The 22,224-nt window shown below is 40.4% G+C and overlaps 1 protein-coding gene across 1 annotated transcript in view; it reads left to right on the forward strand.

Moving 5' to 3' along the window:
• The window catches only part of LAMA1 (laminin subunit alpha 1), a gene marked incomplete at its 3' end in the record, with an annotated part of 152,632 nt that overhangs the window by 68,458 nt on the left and 61,950 nt on the right, over positions 1–22,224 (forward strand). Inside the window, exons 14-24 of the mRNA XM_081263467.1 lie at positions 128–339; positions 1,137–1,248; positions 4,912–5,022; positions 12,645–12,772; positions 14,689–14,772; positions 15,542–15,753; positions 18,331–18,437; positions 18,753–18,933; positions 19,554–19,690; positions 20,703–20,939; positions 22,023–22,166. Of these exons, the coding sequence (XP_081119593.1) occupies positions 128–339; positions 1,137–1,248; positions 4,912–5,022; positions 12,645–12,772; positions 14,689–14,772; positions 15,542–15,753; positions 18,331–18,437; positions 18,753–18,933; positions 19,554–19,690; positions 20,703–20,939; positions 22,023–22,166 (1,665 nt within the window). The remainder of the gene's footprint in view (positions 1–127; positions 340–1,136; positions 1,249–4,911; positions 5,023–12,644; positions 12,773–14,688; positions 14,773–15,541; positions 15,754–18,330; positions 18,438–18,752; positions 18,934–19,553; positions 19,691–20,702; positions 20,940–22,022; positions 22,167–22,224) is intronic.

Consider the following 22,224-nt stretch of genomic DNA (forward strand, 5'->3'; position numbering starts at 1 on the left):
TCATGTTGTTTGCCACAAGAACCTAAGCCCAAATGAAATCCATATTGTTGGGTGCAAAATTTGATTTTATTTCTTGATTCTTAAATTGAATGACAAATATCTTTCCTTTTCTTTTTTAAAATGCTAGGGAAATGGAATCACTTTAAGCACACAGGCTGAGGGCCTATCACTGCAACCCTATGAAGAGTACTTCAATGTGGTTAGACTTGTGCCTGAGAATTTCCGAGACTTCCATAACAAAAAACAGATCGATCGTGACCAGCTAATGACCGTCCTGGCCAACATGACTCATCTCCTGATCAGAGCCAACTACAATTCTGCAAAAATGGCTCTTTACAGGTATATATTGAAATGAGAGGAAAGACTTACAGAAGAGATAGCTCTAGCTTGTCTTTATTTAATACTGTGTATTTCAAACTTAATATAGTTTACATCGCTTTTATTAAAAGAACTAGCTATAATAATTAAAATATATTTGTAATAATAATATATATATTTGTAATAATATATTATTTATATTATAATAATTAAATTATTTTTATAAATGTAATTTATTGAAGATGTAAGACTAGTTATTCATGACAAAGTTATCTACTAGGAAACAAATTTGACTTTAAGTTCAGTAATTTGCAAAGTGTTTCCAAAAATTACTAATAGAGTTATCATTGTCCCAGACCTTGTTGCTTCTGGTTCTCTCTCTCCTGATATTAATGATCTTAGTTTTGCAGTTATTTGTGCTAACAGTCATTTTATTACTTTGTGGAAGTCAGTTTCTGGCAGTGCCTCGTCAAACATAATAGTCAATGCTGCAAATGTAAGTGTAGTAGAGCTCATTGGAGTAAAATCTCTGTGTTCATGATCAGATGGATGAGTAGATGAATTTTTGTCAAGTACAACATCATTTCTTCCCCACAGTGTTCTTTGGGCAATTGCATATCTTTGCAACCAATATTGAAGACATATCCAGGGAATAATGACAGCTTCCAGAGAGTATATTATTGAAAGAATCTTTAGTTACTTACAAAATCACATGACCATTCTATTTGAATTAAATCTTTTAGGGACTCATCTTCATTGAGGTGTAAGATGTCATTTGCAAGCATGTGAATCCTATAACGACCTCTTTGTGTTTGTAGGTTGGATTCTGTCTCTCTGGACACAGCAAGCCCTAATGCTATAGACCTGGCAGTAGCCACTGATGTGGAGCACTGTGAATGCCCGCCAGGCTACACAGGGACCTCCTGCGAGGTACCGCTCACCTCTCTTCCTGTTTTCTACTTTTTTGTTTTTTTCTAAGGGGAAAATAGTGCACTGAAGTTAATCTAATAATGCAAGTTTGAGTTTTAACTTTGGAAACCCAATGTTTGGTCCAGAGTTGATTGATTATAGGAATGGTGGAAGTCATGTGGTTTAAAGAAATCCATTGCTCTGCTAGGGGTGGGCTCTGGGACTCCTGGAAATGCCTGACTTCATGCAGCTCTCTTGCCTCAGTAGGAAGTTTGTACTACCTATGCCAGATTTTCTATTTCTAAGGAGGACTGAACTTGATCATTTGAATATTTATAATCACCTGTGCAAGACCAGGAAGGCTTTAGACAAGGTGGACCCATTTTGAGACCTTTGATGGTCCCTGACTATTTTACTTTAGTGGGCTTCACCTCACATATGAAGTGTGCAGGTTCTATATCTGTGAATTGAATCAATCAGGGATTGCAATATACTCCAAGGAAGAAAATATTTCATCTGTACCAAAGTCTGTACAAATGTTTTTCTTGTCATTATTCCCTAAATAATACAACTATTTATACCATTCACATTGTAAAGGGTATTACAAATAATCTAGAGATTTAAAGTACACAGGAGCTGGGTGCAGCGACACATACCTGTAAGCCCGGGAGCTTGGGAGACTGAGGCAGGAGTATTGCAAGTTCAAGGCCAGCTTTAGCCTTAGCGAAGCCATAAGCAATTAAGTAAGATCCTGTCTCTAAATATACATATGGGTTGGGGATGTGGCTCAGTGGTTAAGTGCCCCTGGGTTCAATCCTAGTACCAAAAGAATTTTTAAAAAATAAGTATAAATGAGTAAATTATACAAGAGGATATGCATAGATTGTATGCAAATATTATGCCATTTTATAAAAGGGACTTTAATATGCAAAGATCTTGGCATCTGTGGGGACTTTGGAGCAAATCCTCATGAATACCAAAGATAACTGTATATGAAAATACATTTGCAATCAGAAATAAAAGTATTAAAATTACTTGGATCCAAGTATTTATAACAACTCTCTCATACTGAGAACTTCCTGCACACTGGCAGTGTGCTAAGCTCTTTCCATGTGTTATCTATCTGAATCCTGACAGCACCCATGTGTGATAGGGACTTCAGATATTTTCTTTTCCAAACTGAGGCACAGTAACATTCAGTAACTTGACCATGGCCACACAACTAGAAATGATCATATTTGGATTTGAGCTTCATCTACACTGTTCACCACCACTGTATGATCCTGCTTTCCACATGTTCATGACTGACAATTATGAACAATTGTGCTTGGCTTGATTTATTGGCAATCATATTTACAAAGTGAGAATATTTAATTTATAATTAATCTCTATCAGTCACAAACTTTGTAGTTAATAAAGTTAGCCTAATGTCTCATGATGTAGATATTTAATTAAATAGTCCTATTTTAAATATTTTGCAGGGGTTTTTTTGTTTGTTTGTGAAACCAACTTAATAGGATTATTTTTTTAGGTTTGAAGCATGGGTTTTTAAGCCCAGCAATTATTTCCAGTTCCCAAGCATTGTGTGCATAATATTTAATGGATACATGATCCTAACTAAGGCCACCTGAGTCTATGGGCTGTGAAGTAGGAGAGCAAGGTCAGGCTATGGAGCAGGGAAACCCTGAAAGTAGAAGCCAGACCAGCTGAAGCAGGAGGGGGCAGCAGAGAGAAGCTTAATTTGTATAGTGGTGACTCCGTGTCTGAGAGTAGTTCAAGGAACCCCCCAGATCTCAAAATCTGCAGATGCTCAAGTCCATTCTATAAAATGGTATAGTTTGCAAATAACTTAGGCACACCCCCCCCTGCATACCTTGTCACCTCTAGATCTCTTATATTACCCAACACAATGTAAATGGTATATAAATAGTTGCTATACTACATTGTTTAGGGGATAATGACAAGAAAAAAAATGTCTGAACAGGTTCAGTACGAATGCATGTCTCCATTCCTTGGTTGGTTGAATTTGTGGATGTGGACCCTAAGGATATGGAGGGCCAACTTACACATTTGCAGGCTTTTTGTTAAGTAGAACTTATTCTTTAACCTAACTGTTACTTGGAAGCTGCTTGGGCTAGGGATATATCTCAGCTGGCTGGGTACAGTGGTGCATGCCTGTAATCCCAGAGGCTCCAGAGGATGAGGCAGGAGGATCACAAGTTCAAAGCCAGCCTCAGCAAAAGCAAGGCACTAAGCAACTTAGTGAGACCCTATCTCCAAATAAAATACAAAATAGAGCTGGGGATATGGCCCTGTGGTCAATGTTCCTGAGTTTAATCCCTGCTACCAAAAAATAAAAATAAAAAGAATCAGGCAGCTGTTGGTAGGGGATAGAATTCTCTACAGCACTGTAAGCTCCCATGCAGACCTCTGGGGCAGTGCCCACCCAATGTCCACCTGCTCATGAGCCCCCTCTCTCTGAGGGGCACACAGTTGAGTGGAGGTGTTAGGGGACTTTCACAATGCCTCGTGTCTTTACAGATTTTTTTTTTCTTTTTAGTACCAGTGATTGAACTCAGGGGCACTCAACCAGATTACTTTTATAATTAAAAAAAAAAAAACTCCAAATTTTTCTTAACAAAATAAAAACTAGTCCCAACTCACCTTCCATATACCCCATAGGAGGATGCTGATTTCTAAATTAATCATTCCCAAGTCTTCCCTCTAAAGGCATTTGTATCTGCTACAGCCCTTGGCAGTTGGCTGGGGACATGGCCAAGGAAGTGGCCTCACCTGGCTTTGAGTCACTCCACCTGCGCACTGGGCACTATGCAAGTGTCTGTGTCCCATGCTCTGCATCTGTAGAGCCGAGATGCAGTCTCTCAGGGTTGTGATGAGTTAAATGAATTATTGTATGTGGGTGTTCACTTACTCAGGTTGCCTCTCCAGGTTTAGCTCATGTAAAGAACACCTGTAATATATGCTCAATTAAACTGCTGCTGTGTGACCCAGACCTGCCCTTGAACATATGCATTGTATGATGGTAACCTTGAATGAATTATAAGACTAGGGGGAAAAAATAAAGTTGAGAGGAAAAAAAATCTTCTTGATGGAAATGCTGGCTAGAGAATGCTACATCATTTGTAGTTAAAGAATACTGCAAAGACCAGGCACAACAGTGCACACCTGTAATCCCAACAACTCAAGAGGCTTAGGCAGGGAGATTGCAAGTTCAAAGCCAGCTTTAGCAACTTAATGAGGCTCTAAGCAACTCAGAAAGATCCTGGCTAAAAAAAAAAATTAACTTTTTTTTTTCAAAAAAAAAAAGTGTACTGTATGCATGCCTGGGATGCCACAAAGTTGTATGTTGACCCATGACATAGCCAGTAAGTTTTTGTAAGCATGTTTTCACCTTTAAAATGAAACAAGGAACTGGAGTATAGTGCCTAAAAATGGCCCAATTTGGTAAGTTTACTGAAAATTCCTGAATCGCACAATTAAAATGGGTAGATTTTTGTGGCATGTCAATGATATCTCAATGAAGATGTTTTAAAAGTAGAAAAAAAATGTTTCTGTGCACGTGGAAAACTGAGCCGCTGATTTTTCAACTATGTGGGAAAGCAGATGATTCCTATAATGTACAAAGCTGCATTCATGGACACAGGTGCCACCCTTCTTTTGCAGTCCTGCCTCTCTGGCTATTATCGAGTTGATGGAATACTCTTTGGAGGAATCTGTCAGCCCTGTGAATGCCACGGCCACGCGTTGGAGTGTGATGTTCATGGAGTTTGCTTTGTGAGTTTATTTCTGAAACCTCCAGGTGTCCCCTCTTACCTGACCCAGAACTTTGTGTTGTGTAGTGATTTTTAAAAATGCTTCCTTTACAGAATTGCCCAGATGCCAAAGGAAATTTGCAGATTTAAATTCATGTCTCAAAACATTTCCTACCTTTTTTTAACCTTAAAAAAAAAAAAAGTTACTTCAGTGAACAGGTTGAACATCCTTGTTCTAAAAATTTGAGCATTAGGAAATGCTCCAAAAATCTGAAACTTTTTGAGCAATGACATAAAACCTCAAGTGGGAACTTCCACAACTGACCTTTTTAAGGAATCAGTCAAAATGCAGGCACACTAAAATTATCACATAGCATTACCTTCAGGCTGTGTGTTTAAGGTGTCTATGAAACTTGAACTAATTTCCTGTTTGGATTTGGATCCCATCCTCAAGACACCACATTGTATATATGCAAATATTCCAAAATTCAAACCGCTTTTGGTCCCAAGGAATACTTAACCTGCATTGAAAAAGGAATATGAAATATCTTTCCTTTTTTAGTATTAGAACAATGAAAAGTCATTACTTAGTAAAATTATAAAGCAATATAAAAACTGTCCACTGTTTAAATACAAAGGATTCATATTTCAAACAGAAGTGCTAGTATTTTTAACATTACATCACATAGTATACTACAAGAGGAATAATAAAACTTCTAATAATCACACCCATTTGTGCAATATATAATGCTTTACAATTACTTTGAATAAACTCTTCAAACAAGTATCTCTTTCATAAGCACTATGAGTTGAAACAGGGCTTACCAAATATGTAGTTAATCTTGAGAATGAACTTTTAGGGCAGATACAGGGTGAGACTTGCTTCTTAGCTTTAGTGAGGGATTCTTTTAGTCCCTTCTGCCTTGAAGCCAGGCCACCCTCTGAGTTCTAATGGACTCACTCCTCAGAGATGGAGTGATTGTGCGGGCCCATAGACTCTGCCCTATTCACGAGGCAGGAAACTCACGCTCTAAGAGATTGATTGAGTCCCAGCGCTAGGGAAAATTAATTACCAGAGCCCTAGAGAAGAGCTGAAGCCCTGGTGCCCTGGATTGCTTATTCTCTCTCGAGACTCATTTTTCTGTCTTCTGTAAGGAAAGCCCCCATTTTGCTCTGTGTTCTTTTATCCATGTGGAATAAGGTGTCTGTAGGAATTACTTGAAGTGTGGCTTGCAGGCAGACTCCGTCCCTCTAGGATGGGTTCCTCAGGTGCACCAATTCCAGCAACTTGGGGAATGTTTGTGTTTTTTACTTCTCTACCTTTGCCTTTGGGTTTGCAAGGCCAGCTTCTCAAGCCTCCTGCCAGTGATTCCCGATGGTCATCAAGTCATGGAGGTACAGATAGTCACTTTAGGTACAGTTAGTCTGAAAGTGTATATTTCTCATGCTTCTGTAAATATGTTTCTAGAACTACCTGCTAAATATATTAAATATGTACTAAATATACTCACTTTAAGTGAACAGTATATGTTTAGTATGTTTAATAGTAACTGCCCTTCAAGTTCTTCTTATGATAAACATAATGATGATTTTTAGAGTTTTAAGCATTTTGGAGGGAATAGTTTTAGATTTAGAGAAGAGCTGCAAGCATAAAATAGAATTCCCGGATGTCCTTTTCCCAACATCCCCTAGTGCTAACATCTTGTACAACCAGAGTAGTTATCAAAACTGAGACCTTCACATGGGCACCATATGATCAGCTAAACCACACACTGCCTTCCTACTTCACCACTGTTCCCAGTCCTCTCCTTTTCCTTTCTAGGAGCAAATCTAGGTCCCCACATGGCACTTTGTGTCCTTGTCTCCTTAGCCTCCTCTGTCTGGGCAGTTCCTCAGTCTTGTCTTTGTGACTCTGGTAACTTGAAGTGTGGTGGAGTGGGGTGGACATTCTGTGGAATGGCCTCAGCTAGGGCTTGCCTCTTGCTCTGGATTTTTGTCAGCTTTTTTTTTTTGTTGTTGTTGTTGCTGTGACCGAAAGACAAGACAAGAACGAATACAGGAAGAAATGTTTATGTGGGGGCTCATGGTTTCAGAGGTCTCTGTCCATAGATACTTGGCTCTGTTTGCTCTGGGCAAGAGGTGAGGCAGAACATCAAGGCAGAAGAGTATGGAGGAGGAAGGCAGCTCAGTAGGCAGAACAGACAAAATATAAGCAACTTCAAGGTCAAGCCCCCAGCAACCTACCTCCTGAAACCACACCCCTCCTGCCTGCAGTTACCCCCCAGTTAATCCCTATCAGGGAATTAATGCAGTGATCAGGTTAAGGTTTTCATAACCCAGTCACTTCACCTCTAAACTTTCTCTCATTTTTGCACACATAGGCTTTGTGGGAACACCTCATATCTAATCTATAACACTTTGCTATGACTGGGTTGAGGTTTTACAATTTTGACCAGAGGACATGGAGGTGATGTACCATGCCAGCCACAGGTACAGGGGCCTTCTTCTTGGGGCTGTTAGCTGTGTCCCCTCAGATAAAATAATATCTGCCAGGCTTTCTCACTCTTCAGTGATAACTGAAAATTTACCACTTTTCCTTTTTAAACAATTAAATTTGATTTAATTTTTTTTAAGAGGGGGGAGTGGTGAAATAAGAAAAAAAAATAGGTAGGAAATTAAGAATTTATTGATTTAATCTGATTTTGCTTTTTTTTTTTCCCCCCTATTCTGTTTCGAAAAGAACCGCTTTCCCCAAAGAGAAAGAAGGCTCAATCTGGCCCTTTGATTAGGAGAGTTAAAAGTATAAAACATTCAACAGACATATTAGAAATGAACATAAGCAAGCATTTTCAAAGGATTGCATTTATTTTTCATAATACTTTTAGCTTAACCAAATAGCCATTTATCAAAGCCCATTGCATTTTGAATATTTTTTTTTTTAATGATTGAAACTGAGGTCACGTGGGGAATGGGAGGAATAAATGGGTCTGTGATGTTGCAACATGGGCATCACCTGGGAGCTTGTTAAAATGCAGGATCTCATACCCTACCCCCACCTCTGAGCTCCTGAATCAGAGTCTACAGGTAATCAGGTGACTTGTTGTTCACATTTGAGTTTAGAAGCTCTGCTCTGGGATAATCCTAAATAAAACAGGGATAAAATGATGTGATACCTAGCATTTTTAGTACCAGTTTCAATTTGATATCTGGACATGCTTTTATACTCTCAAGAATTATATAAATATATGTACTTTATTTAAATTGCTGGATGGAAAATGACCAAAGTACCTAAAAAGGAGAAGCCATCTAGAAAAGAGGCGTGCAAATGGGGATCTTGGAGCCAAGTGCAGGCAGGCTGAGAAGTGACCGAGCGAGCACTAGCAGCTGTCAGTACAGAATGGGGACCTGGGGAGACCAAGTCAAGAAAGAGGAACCTGGGTAAAAATGTGCAGAGGAGGGCTGTCATCCCTGTGAGCTGTGTGACTGCCTGGCCCATCTCTTTTTCTCTTGTCCTGTACACCTCCTGTCCCCAAGTGGAACATTCCACACCATGAAACAAACTTTCATGCTCAAAGTTATTAAAAAGATTTTATAAACTTACCTCTAAGCTATGTGTATATGAAACAAATCCGTTTTGTGTTTGGACTTGGATCCCATCCCAGAGATACCTCACTATGCTTATGCAAATGCATTATGTTTATGCAGACCCCAAATCCTAAAAAAAAATCCAAAACACTCTGGTCACAAGTATTTTTGGTAGTACCCCAACCTTTTATCATCTTTCTGCAGCCTGAGGAACTGTTTTTATCATTTTTCTAATCAGGTGTGCTTGCTGACAATAATCTCTCTTGTTTGTCTGGAAAAGGCTTTTAAACATCTTTCAATTTTGAAATTTGTTTTTGCAGATTTGTCCTTGAGTATTATGAAGTTGTTCTGTTGGCTTTGGCCTGTCTTGTCTCAAATGAGAAGTTGCTGTTCATTCCTGTGTATGTCAGGCAGTGTGTTGTTCTGTCTTTGCTTTTCCCCCTGCCTACCTTTAAGATTTTCTCCTCTTCCCTGGTTTTGAACCATTTGATTGTGTGCTTCTAACCCTTTTTCTTCTTGGAGGTTGTTGAGCTTCTAGAATTTGTGGGTTTGTATTGTCAGATTTTGAAAAATTGAGACTTTTCTGCTCCCCCTGTCCTGCTCTCCCACTGATGATCCCATTGCACATGATGTTGCTCCATGATGACTGAGGCTGGGTCCTTTCAGGTTATTTCCCATGGAGGGTTGGAGTTTCTAATGCTGTCTTCAGATTACTGTTCTTGTGCAGTTTCTAATCATTCAATCTTTCATTTTACAGACCCCAAATCTGTTATGGTCTTTTCTCAGTTCAGAAAGTTCCATTAGGTCCTATTTTCTGTCTTGCCTTTCTTTCTGTGTTTGTTTCCCTTTAAATCTTTGAAAATGTTATAACTTTAAAATTTTTTATCATAATATTATTACATATTTATGGCATACTTATGATAATTTGATACATGTAATAATGTTGATGATCAAATTGGGGTAGTGAGCATTTTCATATGAAACATTTGCTATTTTTATGTACTGGGAACCTTTGCACTCCTCAAGTTATTTTGAAATATATCATAGACTACAAGTAGGCTACTCTGCTATAAAACACCAAAAATAATGCCTCTGGCCTAATTTCATTACCTAACTGCTTTCTATCTTTCCTCCTCTTCCTGGTCTCTCATGACCACTCTGGTATTCTTTTATGAATCGACATTTTTAGCATCCACACATGAGTGAGATTGTGTCTTATTTGTCTTTTTGTGCTTGGCTTATTAAAATCAACAAAGTGTCCTCAAGTTAGCTTTTGAAATGCCTGCAGATTCCCTCAACTTTGCAATTTCTGGGTATATTTCTAATAATTCTTTTTTGTTATGGATTAGTGCTTCTAGTAGATTTTAGCTCAAAGATTTTGTCAAAATCTTATATTTGGAAGTAATTATAAATTTACCCTAAAGCTGTGAGAATAAGAATAGTACTTAGAACACCTACCATTTACCCAAATTCCTCTATTATTAATATGCCCCTTATTTGCTTAATAAGTCCATTTATCCATCTATCTAGTTGTGATATTTTTTCTAAACATCTTGGGAGAAAGTTTTCTGTGGCCAAGTATTTCATTGTGCATATCCTGAGAATAAGAATATTCTCTTATATGATCATGTTACATTTATCATTGTAAGTAAATTGAACACTGATGACTCTCCTTGTTCTAATCTGCCATTCATTTTTCATTTCTGCCCATGGACCCAATACTTCCCTGTACAGCAGAATTTTCCCCTCCATTCTGAGCTCCTCAATCAGAATCTACAGATCCCTCCAACTGGGACTGTATATTGCATTTTATTGCCATATTTCTTTAGGATCCTTTAATCTGGAATATTCCCACAGCTTTTACTTGTCTTTATGACACTGGCACTATGAAGAATACAGTCCACAATTTGAAAAACAGAACATCCTTCATTTTTGATTCTTTTGTTCTTTTCTCATGACTAGAGTAAGGCATTTCAGCGTAGGATGCTTGTCTACTGATGGTGTCTTTCTCAGAGCAACCCCTGGGGAAGCTCACCATGTCTGTCTTCCCCTCACAGGTGGTACTAATTCTACTATTCATTCCTTTTGCAATTAGTAAGCAGTCTGAGGGAGTCACTTTTCCATATTTTTATTGATGCATTGTATTTTACTTAATGGTGGGATTTGTTGTTACATGTTCAGATATGTGCACAATATAACAGTTTAATTTGGTCGATATTGTTTCCCAGTGTTTCCCCTTTCCCTCCCCTCCTCCCTCCTCCTGGTCCCCTTTCTCAACTCTTCTGATATCCCTTCAGTTTTCATGAGATCCCCCATCCCTTTCTTTCCCCTTTCCCTCTCTGGCTTCCATGTATGAGAGAAAATATACAACCCTTGACTTTCTGAGTTGGGCTTTATTTCGCTTAACATAATGCTCTTAAGTTCTATCCATTTTCCTGCAAATGATATAATTTCATTTTTATTTGTGACTGAATAAAAAACCATTATATATATACATGTATATATGTATGTATGTGTGTATGTGTATATATATATATATATATAAATATATATATATGGAGAGAGAGAGACATGCATGTATACACACACACATACACCACATTTTTAAAAATTCATTCATCTATTGAGGAATACCTAGGCTAGTTCTGTAGTTCAGCTCTTGTGAATTGTGCTGCTATAAACATGGGTATGCATGTATCACTGTAGCACGCTGACTTTAATTCTTTAGGATAAATACCCAGGAGGCGTACAGATGGCCATATGGTGATTTCATTCCTAGTCTTTTGAGGAATGAAGGGAATGAAAAACTACTGTTCCTTATCAGAATTCCCCCTTATATTTAGTAGTCCAGTGATCCATCCTTGCCTAACCAGTACTTATACAATCATATTTGCATAAGGATGCCCTTTAAATTGAGCTCCTCTGCCATCCTGCTCAGGGGCATGCAGCAGCCTGTTGCTAACAAGAACCTCTCCTGCCTGCATGTGGTCACTCATTCATCTGCTTGTCATCTTTCTGGACTCATGGATTCCAGACATGCCCAGATGTGGCCACTGGGTATCCAGTCTTTTTTTTTTAATTGCATGATGCATGTTGTTCAATGAATATTGGTATGTTGCTGAGTTTCTGGATTTTTTTTTTTCTTTTTGCTTTCTTTTTAAGAATGTGGGAGTTTGTTTTGGCCAGCAGTGAAATGATAGCGGGTCACCTTGGTGGTTTCAAGGTTTGTTTTAAGCTTTTTTATGGAGGATTTTGATAGCTTTTTCTCTGCGGCAGGTTTCTTTTGGGCTCTCCAATGGTCTGGGTATTTCACAGGGTCTCCCCTCACTGGCTGGTCAGAATTCTGATATCCCTCAGTTCTGTGTTCTGAATTTTTTCCTCTTACAGATCCTCTGTGTTGCTTTGGCTAATTGAGGTTCCATTCTACATAAAAACTCTTAGTATTCAACATTATTTAAAGGGGTCTGGTGTGCACATTTCCAGGTGTGGGATTTGTTGTTACATATTCAGATATGTGCACAATATAACAATTTAATTTGGTCAATGTTGTTGTCCTCTGTTTTTTCCCTGCAAAACCCTAGTATTCTTCCCCAAATCCCATCTGGGCCAGCCCCTCTAAACTAAGACCTCCACCCCCTCCACTCAGCAAGATTTCCCCACTCTGCCTGGGCTCCCTCTGCCTTACAAGTGTCTCCAGGTCTTGGGAGTCCCCTGGTTTGCCTCTTTCTCCAGGCATCATGGACCTGTGCTTGCTGTTGGAGTGCCAGAAACCAGTTGTTCCATATATTTTGATCCACTTTCTAGGTGTTTCCCTCAGGTAGAGGAGTTTGGTACTAGTTACTCTGATACGGTCAAGGTGAAGTTCTTACTTAGGTTCCTCATTCATAGAAGTTACATTTTTAAAAATTAATCAATTAAAAAACAGAGAACCCTTCCTCCTGGAACTTGTTTTACCTTTTGTCTTTTGTTGTTCACTTGGACTTCAGGCCATTTGTAGATAAATCTAAAAATCCTCCTAGGAAACCAGGGCTGATTCCCCTTTTCACACGTGTGTCCTAGGCATGTGCCCACAACACCACTGGGGACCACTGTGAGCAGTGTCTACCTGGCTTCTACGGGGTGCCTTCCCATGGGACTTCTGGGGACTGCCAGCCCTGTGCCTGCCCTCTCTCCACAGTCTCCAACAAGTAAGTTTCATGCACCCACTAGCAGGTCCTGCCCAGCGTGACCACTAGGATGTGTTCTAATGTCTTCAGAGCAAGACTGTGTATAATTTGTGTGACTCTTGCTTAGCAGTAATTGATTTCAGACTAGAGAGGGAGGGATGAATTATCTTCTTCAAAGAAAGTTTGACTTATTGAATTACACCAGAAAAGGTGTATGATAGCAAGGACCTATGCATACTTTTTTTGTTCCTGGTCTTATGTTGGTCATTATTTCTGTTACAAAATATACATCTTATACCTACCCCTAGGCTAGCAGGTAAGAGGGGATTTTGAGATGATCCCTGGGTTTTTTGATATAATGATCAAAATTTGAAAATATGAGGCTGAGAGGTCTGAATGGATTAATTAATTAATTAATTAATTAGTTCAACAAATATTTATTAAGCTCCTGCTGTGTACTGGGTGTCATAGTAGATGCTCTAAGTAGCAAACTGTTCATCCATAGCTCCTGGTCCCAGGGAGTCAAGAGTGGTCAGTACTGTAGTGGTGCCCTGTCCACCAGACTGGGTGTTAGGGGGTAGTGCTGAGCTTTTCTGGGCAGGTATAGGGATGACTGAGGAGTGCTGCTCTCAGACCTGATGGAGGAGAAATTAAACAGGCAACACAGAAGAACATTCTAGGCAGGAGGACCAAGTGTGCCAAGGCATGGCAGGGTGAACATGAACATGTGCATCCTGTTTGAGTAATTGCAAATGAGCCTTGAGCAGAAAGCAGAGGGGGAGGTTAAGTAGACATATTCAGCATGGAGTTGTATGTCCTGCTGGGACGTGCATGTCCTTCAGTCCCGTGGTTTGAAATCTTCTTTCTCTCTCACTTGTTTACCCATTAGTACTCTTCTTCCATCCACTCCTAATCTCACAGGGATTTTTTTTTAACTCCAGTGTATAAAAAGATATTGTATTATACTGTTTTCTATTGATATGATAAAGTACATGAAGCTGGGTAACTTATAAAGAAAAGAGGTTTATGTATCTTACTGGTCTGGAGATTCAAGGGTCTGACACTGGCTCCAGGTAAGCACTTGAGAGCATCACAGTTGTAGGAATATATGTGACAGGGAGAGACCACATGGTGAGATAGTACATCAGAGAGAGAAAGACACACACAGAGAGAGAGAGAGAGAGAGAGAGAAAGAAAGAAAGGGGGCAGGGAGGAGTGTGAGTCGCAAGAAACTAACTCAGGGTCCCAGGAGAACTGCCTCAATCTCTTCCAAGGGTTGTTTCCTAATTACCTAACCAACTCCCACCATGTCCCACCTCTTCAAGGCCACCCTGGGGATCAAGCTTTCAAAACGTGAAACTTTGGGACACACTTAACCCATACCCAAACATCAGGGGCCTCTCATAAAGAAGTGGTGGGCCACCGTAAACTGTCCCCACACAGGCCTCCCCTAGACTCAGGAACAGGCTTTGGGGGGATCTCAGCTAGCAGTGGTGGTCCTTGTGGAGACAGAGGACTCTCCTTCAATGCTGTGTTTGATGGACCATCTCCTGCCCTTGTGTTGGGCTGGGCTCTGCAGAGGCAGATGGTCCAGAGCCAGGGAACCCTTAGAGAGAGAGGAACCCCATGTACCAGCCCATCTGAGCGGGCTTCCTGGAGGAAGCAGTGGCTGTGTTGGGGGATGGGGAGAAGAAAGTGCACTGCAGGCTGAAGGACAGGGAAGCAGGGAGCAGCAAGGGTCCCTTCCCCAGAACATGGGACGAGGACAGAGGAGGCCCACTCAGGGCTGGGTGGCAGATGCCCTGAGTTCTAGGCTGAGGACTGAGAACATGTTGAAAGTTTGTAAGAACAGAAGTAGTGAACAATCAGTATTATAAATATTTGGTAACTGGCAACATCCACTGGAAAAATTGCATTCATTTCTAACATTTTAACAGTTTCAGTCCCACCTGCCATCTCGAAGGAGACGAAGTCATCTGTGACCAGTGTGCTCCGGGTTACTCAGGAGCTTGGTGTGAGAGGTACTCTGTGTCCAGCACTCATATTATTTTCTAAATTCAATGTAAATTTTATGTGCTTATTTTTAACTTTTATTTTTTAAATTTTAATCAACACATAATAACTCTCCATATTTATTTTGTGTGCATAATGTGTTAAAGATCGGATTGTTTTTAAATATGTAGTTAGGTGTGGGTTTGGAGTTTTCATGTATAATGATTATTTCATAGAATTATAGAGAAAACCTGGTGTATCTATTAAGAACATGAATGTTGAGACTTGCTGGGAGTTTTTAGAGGACAGTGTTCCACCTCCTGGAGTTCATCTGAGTTCACACCAAGAACAATAAGAAACAGCGAGGAGCCAGGACTCACAGTCCCCATATTTGAATATCAAGATAATAGTAAAGGCATTAGGTGGTTTGATTTAATAGTTGGCCTTCTGGTGCCTGAAAGCCAGTGTTTTTTTTCCCATGGGTTAAGTCTGAGTGCCCAACTTTGGCTCAGCCCATCCAGAGCTGAGTGACATCCCCATTGGCCCTGGTGGGTTGGAGTTGGCCCTGGAGATGGTGCACACCCACTGAATTTATGCCCCCTTTTGGACGTGCTCCCATTCATCACCATGGGTGAAGACAATCTGTAACTTTCTGAATGCGGAGTCACATTCTTTCCACAGTAAATCTCAGGGAAAAGAGCCAGTCTGATTTATTAGCCATTCAGGAAGTCCCTGAAGAGTGGGGTGGTGTCTTGAGTAATTGCATTTATTTGATCCTGTTTTTCGTCTTGGATACAGATGCGCCGATGGTTACTATGGAAACCCAACAGTACCGGGGGAATCCTGTGTACTGTGTGACTGCAATGGTAATGTCAACCCCTCTGAGCCTGGCCACTGTGACTCTGTCACCGGGGAATGCCTGAAGTGTGTGGGAAACACCGACGGCCCTCACTGCGAAAGGTGTGCAGATGGGTTCTACGGGGATGCTGTGACTGCCAAAAATTGCCAAGGTGAGTGCATGGGCTATGAGTTCAGGGTCATTATTTATCACCTATGAATCCCCATCCATCTACATACATGTGACAGAAAGGGATCAGCCCATGAGGTGACCTTATCTTGAATGGTGCTTGTTTTCATGCTGGGTCTCTGGTTGAACAACGATAGACTGGCAACCGATTTCTTCCCTCTCTTCTCTCCATTGGCTTGATTAGCTGCTGTCCATGAAGGTCAGTGTCCTGGAAAGCTTGCACTCTTCCCTTAAAGGAGAAGGGTTTGCTTCCCAAAGTGCAGCTCTGTTTGCAGTAATTGAAAGGAAAGAAGGTTGATGTCCAAAGCAATCAGGGATGTGGAGGACCATGGGGATACATGAAGCAGGTGGAATTTCAAGACATAGAGTGATAAATGGTGAGGCTCTTAAGCCTGAAATTGCTAACACATGATGTTGGCACAGTTTGGTGGTCTTTACATAAACTACCTGACCCTCAGATTGCTTTGCTGAGTTCTGCTTGGAGTCTTGATGTTGTGAATCTTGTTAAACCTCACATTGAAGGTTGATTTTCATTCACCTGAGACGACCTAGCTCTAGCACCAATTAAGCCCTTGGAGGTTTTTTCCTCCCCTTTGGCACAGTCTTTAAGGAGTGAATGAATACAAATGGCAGTTATTAATTTTGATAATTTCATGTAAATGCTTGTCTTGCTCTGATATTGCAGTATGGAGACACAAGAGGGTGCTAGTGATACAGAAAAAAAATATTTCACAGGCATCCATTAAAAGATGGAAAATGTTTCACAGCCCTGGGGCCCATCCCACTTCAACAGTGTGGCCACTTTAATTGGAATTATAGGGAGAGAGACTTCAATGGGTCACATTCTGCAGAAAGATCCAGTGAGATGAGGATTGAAATTTGCTTGCTGAAGTTAGCACCTGGGACATCTCTAGAGAGTTTAGGAAGCAGAGCTGTAGCAGACTGGGGGCCAGGAGGACACAAAGCAAGAGTTTGGGTGGACAGATGTGCTAAGGGGAAGGAAAAACAATAGGGATGCTGGGAGATGTCCCCTCAGGTGGGGACATCAGGTGAGAGGTAAGAGGGAGGGTGTGTGTGCACATGTGTCTTATATTTGGTGGGAGACAGATGAATGTGTGCTGAGAAGTTAGTGGAATATTCAGGGACACAGCAGAAGGTCACAGCAGTGAGTGGGGTCCTGGCATTTCGCTGGGTTCCTACAGTATTGGCCCACTTACACCAGGGAAAATGGAGGGCCAGAGAGAGGCACCTCTGCGTGAGCAAGGCAGTGGTCTTCACTTATGGAGGCCGATTCCAGTGCCTTTCTCTGACCATCCCCAAGTTCCAGTGGCCCCCCCCCCCACCTCCGCTGCTGCACGCTGCCTCACACTGTGACTGGGCTTTCAGTTACCCGTCAAATTTTCCTTGACTTTTCCTACGTTGTGATACAGGTTGATTGTCCCTTATCTGAGATGCATGCCCAGATTTGTTCAGATTATGATTTTTTTTCAGATTTCAGAATATGCATACACATAACAATGTCCTGGGGAGGGGACCCAAGTTTAAACATGAAATTCATTTACTTTTCATATGCACCTTACGTGCCCAGGATGAAGGCAATTTTGTGCACCACTTTTAGTGTGCCTGTCTTTTGACAGCAACTTAGTATATGAGGTCAGGTGTGGAATTTTCCACTTGTGGCATCATGCTGTTGCTCAAAAATGTTTGGATTTCAGAGCATTTCAGATTTTCAGATTAGGGATGTTCAACCTATGTCATATGGACAGATGTAGATTTTCAAAGGCAAACATTCATAAACAGCCTTGAATATTTTTGTCAGGGAAAATATTACATATTATGAAAATTAAATAGTATGAAATATATATTAATGCCTGCCTTATAAGTATAAATTAAACATTTTTTGGACCTGTTAAATACCATCACTTTGAATAGCTGAGGGAATTCATAACTCTAAATGTTAATGCTGTAACCAGATAGAACTGAAATTCTATCATGAAACTACAAATGACTCAAGATTTTACAACAGGGAATGCTTCATTTAATTATGAAACATATTAATATATATGCTATTTAGATTGCTTTAACTGAGCTTTAAAATATTACATATATGTATGATTGCAATGAGGGTAGATGGCTAAATTTATTGATGTCTCTATTGCATGTTTTAATAAAAATTTTCTGACATATATTAATACCTTGTTCAAAAATTACATGACAAACTCATGAGATCGTTCAAGGTAATTTGCTAATTATTATCTGAATAGCTTCAGTATTATTATCTGTTATTACTGAATGGCTTGAATATTCTTTTCTGATAGTTCTTTCCACTAAAACTGTTTTGGCTTACTCTACAAAAAAAATGCTAAAATTTTATTAATCACAGAATAATACTTATAATATACATGTGTCTTGTCATGCATACATTATATATGTTCATTTGTTTAGCTTCACGATTGGGTATGTTGAGTGTTTAACATATTTTCCTTTATACATTGAAGGAACTGACTATAACTATAACCATTAAATGACCATTAATATGTCCTGTGTGTGTATGTGTTAGCCTGTGATTGCCATGAGAAAGGTTCCCTTTCTGATGTGTGCCATCTTGAGACTGGACTCTGTGACTGCAAACCCCACGTGATCGGACAGCAGTGTGACCAGTGCCTGGTAAGATGTTTATGCTCATTGCATGCAATTCAAGTATTGGTCAGTGATATGCAATTGACACCTTGACCTGGGTTCAAAGGAAAAATTGAATTCATGGTAGTTGGAAAAGAGCTCAAGCCCTAGGCATGGCTGGCCCATCCTGTACCTCACTATCTAGAGGGCACGTATCCACTGTGCAGAGGAGTAGAATCAAGTCATGAATACTTTATGATCCTATGGAGCAGCCTGTGTGTGATTTGGAAAACCTTCTAGAGTGTATATTGGCTTACTAAACCATGTATTGGCTTGTGTGATTCTTCCCCTTTTGTGACGTAGCCAGGCTATTATGGGCTGGACACAGGACTTGGCTGCTTACCCTGTAACTGCAGCACGGCAGGCTCCATGTCGGACGAATGCACAGAGGAAGGACAGTGTTACTGCATTCCAGGTGTGACTGGGAAAAGGTGCGACAGGTGTTCACATGGCTTCTATGCCTACCAGGATGGTGGCTGCACACGTAAGCTCTTGAGTTTCTTGTTTGAGACTTTACAGTGACTCCTTGGCACCTTCCTTTACTTTGGACTAATTTTTGTGACATTTCTTTATTTTTTCTCTTCTTTACATATACAGGTTTTCATGCTTTTTTTTCTGTTTCTGATTTCTCTCTATATATAAGCTTAAAGTTCGGTTTGGGCTCTGCTGCCTACTAATTATGTGAGCTTGGATGAATTACTTAATTTGCCTTAGCCTTAGTTTCCTCATCTGTAAACTGGAGAGGCTAATTGTCATCTAAACCAAATAGTTTTTATAATAATTGTGTACAAAGTCCTTGACATGGAATTTGGCACATAATAAATGCTCAATTACATTAGGTCTATTTGTTCTTCCACCCACTGAGGTCTTTTTTAGGCTTTTCCCTATTTTTCATACTCTGTCCTGTGACCTTTTGTCCAAAAGCATCTCCTGACCTAGAGGAACCTGCATGAGACATGGAAGTCTCTGAAATCGTGAGGTCTTTTAGAAACTAGAAGAATTATTCAGATTATTAATAAAAGGGACATAACTTGTAAAATCAACTCCTACCCCTTTAATTCCATCGATCATCCAGACCCGTATTGATGTTTGTCTTTATTTCAGCCTGTGACTGTGCTCATACTCAGAATAATTGTGACCCTGAATCTGGAAAGTGCATCTGCCCTCCTCATACTTGGGGTCTGGAATGTGAAAAATGCGAGGAAGGGTACTGGGGTTTGGACCCGGAGCATGGGTGCCAGGTGGGTGCAGACATATTTGCATTTTCTTACCTGAGAGTCCCTAGGCTATGGCAAGTTTTGTTCCATCTGTTTTATTTATTTGGTTGATATAATAACTCAGTGCAGCTGTGCTCATGTTGTCCCAGCTACTTGAGAGGCTGAGATGGGAGGATCTCTTGAGTTCAGGAGTTCAAGGCCAGTCTGGGTAACATAATGAGACCTGTCTTAAATAAATAAGAAAAAATTAGCACAGATTATTGGAATAAATGTGGAGAATGCAACACTCTTCAAATCCCTTATGTGGAGTTTTCTGCAGGAGCCCAGTTACAAAATTGATGGCTAGAAAAAATCCCAAAATGTTTTTAATGCCCTTTAAATATATTCTTCAATGTATACAATTTTCCAAGAGAAAGTCATAAATCAGTTTATTGGGGGATTATGTCCAATCTTTGAGAGCTCTAGTTTTCCATGAGTAACTTCCCTTGGTTAGATTTGGGGATAATTTGTTTTGACAATGGGAAAATTATGTGACCTCTAAAATAACTTTGCTAGATTGTTTGGAACCTATCAGATTTAATTTTAGTTCAGTTTTGGCCTAGTGTGCAAGTGTCATTAAGATGCACAAAGGAATCCAGGCACCGAGGCACATGCCTGTAATCCCAGCTACTCCGGAGGCTAAGACAGGAGGATCGCAAGTTCAAAGCTTCAGCAATTTAGCCAGGCCCTACTTAACTTTTAGCAAGACCCTGTCTCAAAAAAAAAAAAAAAAAAAAAAAAAGGATAAATAATCCTACAATACAGTCCCTTTTGCCTTTTAGCAGTTGGCAAAGTGGCTCCATAGAGCACTAGTGAAAGAGATCAATTCATTTATATAATTTTCATATATTTGATATTTTTAAAAATCCAAATATGTGTATTGAATAGCATATGTGTATCTTATGTATTTTTAAATGTATATTTTATAACATAAAATCTGCCTCTTTAGTTAATTTTAGTCTCTCTCTCTCTCTCTCTCTCTCTCTCTCTCTCTCAGGCCTGCAATTGCAGTCATGAGGGGTCAGCCAATCCCCAGTGTGACATGCTTTCTGGTCACTGCCAATGCAAGCAGGAATTTGGTGGGAAGAGGTGCAATCAGTGTTCCTTGGGTTACAGAGACTTTCCTGACTGTGTTCCCTGTGACTGCGATCTGAGGGGGACACTGGTGGACACCTGTGACCTGGAACGGGGTCTCTGTAGCTGTGCAGAGGAAACCGGCACCTGCTCTTGCAAGGTATTTGCCATCCACCCTCCACTTCCTTCCTCCCCGCTCATCAGTATGACTCTTAGGTGTTAGACTGTATAAATAAGCAGCTAGATTTTTAAACACTTCCTCTAATGGTTTTACTGTCTTTCTATATCTGAGTTTTAAGTCTACATATGTTTTTCTAAAATGATGGAAAATTATCAAAATGGAACTTCTGCCATTTATTACAAGCATCAAGTGATGGGACCACTTTGAAAAACAATTAGTTTCCTCACACATGTTCCAGTGGGCCGAGTGGCCAGTCTATCTTGAATATACAGGCAAAATAGCTAACAGGTTCTGAGAAGATTTGTGATACTATAGCTGTGAAGTAGTATTCATACTCTCCTGTGTGCTGGTCAGACTAAAGGAAATTTATGTGTGTTGTAAAGTCTGAAGACTTCAATGCCATTTTTGATCTTGTGTGTGTCCCTTGGTTTTCCCAAAGTGCTTTGTTACTAGGAAGCCCTTGTCACCTTCTCCGGTCCTTATACAAGGAGGTGAAATGAAAGAGGGTAAAGGATCAACTCCCACACAGAGATGTGGGAGTTGGGCAAGGGTCAAGGAGACACTCAGAACTTACTGTCATAAGTTTTGCCCTTATGACATCAGAATTCTGGGATGCTAATTCTGAAGATGACGAAGGGGAATGTCATATACCACATCGTGGGAATCAGGAGAGCATCAGTATTTGCCTTGCCACATCTTAAGACCAGTGTTCTCATTATATATGATCAGAACAGCAGGGATGTGCCTTAGCAATCACCCAGTCAGGCTCCCAGAATCACCTGGGGTCTCAGGGTGGGTTCTAAAAGCATCCCAGGAGATGCTCATCAGAGACTCTGTGTTCTCAAAGTCTTCCACGATGATTCTGAACATCAGCTGTGTTTGGGAATCACTGAGTCTTTGTGAGAATTGGGCCTACAGAGGTCAATTAGGTACCTCCCCTGAGAAAGCAGCAAGTTCAGTGATGCTTGTGGATCTAAGATTATTTTTGTATTTTATTTGTGTGTGCAGAAATCATATTTCCTCTTTTCAGGCATTAATAAGTCCACTGTCTGTTCCTTTTAGGAAAACGTGTTTGGCCTCCAATGCAGCAAGTGTCGAATTGGCACCTTTGCCCTGCGTGCAGACAACCCTCTGGGATGCAGCCCCTGCTTCTGCTTTGGGCTGTCGCACCTCTGCTCGGAGTTGGAGGGATACGTGAGGACCCGAGTAAGTCACACTGAGAGATGTGGGAGTTGGGCAGGGGTCAAGGAGACACTCAAAACTC

The sequence above is a fragment of the Spermophilus citellus genome (assembly GCF_964194105.1).
Source record: "Spermophilus citellus genome assembly, chromosome: 12".
Lineage (NCBI taxonomy): Eukaryota > Metazoa > Chordata > Mammalia > Rodentia > Sciuridae > Spermophilus > Spermophilus citellus.